Source organism: Typopeltis vanoorti, chromosome 23 (assembly GCF_054136105.1).
Source record: "Typopeltis vanoorti isolate ZY-2024b chromosome 23, IOZ_Tvanoo_1.0, whole genome shotgun sequence".
In the NCBI taxonomy this organism is placed as follows: Eukaryota; Metazoa; Arthropoda; class Arachnida; order Uropygi; family Thelyphonidae; genus Typopeltis; species Typopeltis vanoorti.
In genome coordinates this window covers 77,303,710-77,305,853 of record NC_143571.1, presented here as the reverse complement: position 1 = coordinate 77,305,853, position 2,144 = coordinate 77,303,710, and the positions used below count along the sequence as shown (strand labels likewise).

General features: G+C 37.3%; 1 protein-coding gene across 1 annotated transcript; it reads left to right on the top strand.

Moving 5' to 3' along the window:
- The first annotated feature begins 469 nt into the window (after window positions 1–469).
- Window positions 470–988, top strand: LOC150094012 (protein ZBED11-like). The gene has a single exon (XM_090412936.1). The coding sequence runs from the start codon at window positions 470–472 to the stop codon at window positions 986–988; it is 519 nt and encodes a 172-aa protein (XP_090269062.1).
- The last annotated feature ends 1,156 nt before the right edge of the window (window positions 989–2,144 follow it).

The window sequence follows — 2,144 nt, the reverse complement described above, 5'->3', positions numbered from 1 at the left end:
ATCTAAGCTAAATGCCGGGTCGCCTAAAAAAACTCTCGAAAATCTAAGTGTTTCGTCTTGGGGGTTTTCTTTTTTTTGACGAAACTCTAAAATACAACTAAATAGCGTTTAATCGGAACTAATGAATAAATAGTTTAATTAACAGAGATGAAAACCGCGCTCTGCTCGCGTCGCAATTTCACAGTCTCTTTTCCAGTGAATCGTTTGGCGGTCTGGCGTATGTTTACTCACTCTGCTTGTTCAGTTTGAGTTAAGCATCGAGAGAGAGAGAGAGAGCGTTTTTTTTTTTTTTTTTTTTTTTTCATTTACTGATCGTGTACTTTGCCTGGTGGGTTCAATTATTATAATTGAACCCACCAGGCAAAGTTCAATTATTATAATTGAACAACCGCAATTATTATAATTGTATCTAAATAATTTATTTCAATCTTTCTTCATCTCACTTGCCATTACCCGTTTAAATGAATAAATGGGGAATAAAACAACAACAAAAAATGATGATTGCATACAATTTGGTTTCATCAAGGGTGCAGATGACAAACCATTATGTGTTATTTGTTGTTTGGCACTTTCAAACGAGTCCATGAAACCTTCAAAGTTGAAGCGACATTTGGAATTGAAACATCCGAACTACAGTAATAAGCCAACAAATTTCTTTATAAACAAAAAGAGAGAACTAATAGCTACCAAGAAGACTATGTCTTCGAATTTTTATCAGGGCGCTCAGTCTGAAAACCTTGTAATGGCTTCTTATGAAATATCAACATTAATTGCTGAAACAGGTTATCCTCACACAGTTGCCGGAAAATTAATAGTTCCAGCAATCAAAATGTTAGCATCTCGAATATGTGATAAAAACGACAAGAGCCAAGTAAATATGCTGACGCTATCAAATATCGAAGAAACTGCCGGAGGTCGCTTAAAAGACTGCAGCTTGTTCCCTTGCAAATCGATGAAAGTACAGACATATCGCGCAATATCAATTTAATGTGTTTTATGAGATACGATTGTGACAATACAACTCACACAGAATTTTTTTTTTTTGTAAACCTCTATCAACAAGAACAAGAGCTGAAGAAATTTTTAATTTAATTTCAAATTACACCAATGAAAAGGGCATTGAACGGAAGAAATGTGTGGGCCTGAGCAGCGATGGCAGGCGCAAGTACTGGACTTTTTGCGAAGATCAAAGTCGTAGCACCAGACTGTATGGGTGCATTAACATACACAGAGAAGCATTGGCTGTTAAAAGAATGCCGTTTATAAAGATTGTAAATTTGCCAATTTAGAAACTTTATAAAATCTCGTCCATTGAATTCAAGAATATTCTCTGCGCTGTGCAAAGAAATGGGGAGTGAACATGAACATCTTTTACACTGCGAGGTGTGATGGCTGTCAAGAGGGAATGTTTTAAGAAAACTTATTGAAATGAAGAATGAAGTTTTAATGTTCTTAGCCCAACATCCCCAATGGCGAGGGATGTAATATTTGAATTCAAAAACAGTTTTCATGATGTCAATTGGTTATTGAAGGTTGCCTACCTTTGTGACATTTTTCGTTTTTTGAATAATTTAAATCTGACATTACAAGGTAGCAATGGAACTGATTTAAAGTGCAAGAGATGGTGGAAGCTGCAACAAAAAAACTCAATTTGTCGTCCCATCGTGTGGAAGCAGGGAATTACAAACCTTTTACAAAGCTAACAGAATTACACAAAGTGAATAATATGAGTTCCCTGCCAGATGAGATTTCAGCTGTAGTCAAGGAACATATGTTAGGACTGCAGGCAAGTTTGAAGGAATATTTCCCCCAATCAACAGCAACAAAGCATGGATAAGGAACCCTTTTACAGTGAACGCAGAATCTGAGACACAATTGCCGGATTCAGATATTGAATCTATAATTGAACTGGGGAGCCTATGTAGCTCGCTGATTGTGGCGTTTGCACACCACGGCGCTTAACCGCACGAAGGAAGACTTCTTGGTTTCGAATTTAGTCGGAGACTAGAAGAAAATTTTCTAAGCCTTTTTTCGACCGATTCCCTAGTTAGTCGATCTCTGGCACGGACAAGCGGGTTTTTTCTCCCAGAAACTTGGGTTTTTCGTCCCGTAAACTCAAGAAAATCGACCGTTGAACCCACATT

Excerpts from the sequence above, each read along its gene's own strand:
- LOC150094012 (XM_090412936.1), top strand. The coding sequence starts at position 470 with ATGGGGAATAAAACAACAACAAAAAATGATGATTGCATACAATTTGGT.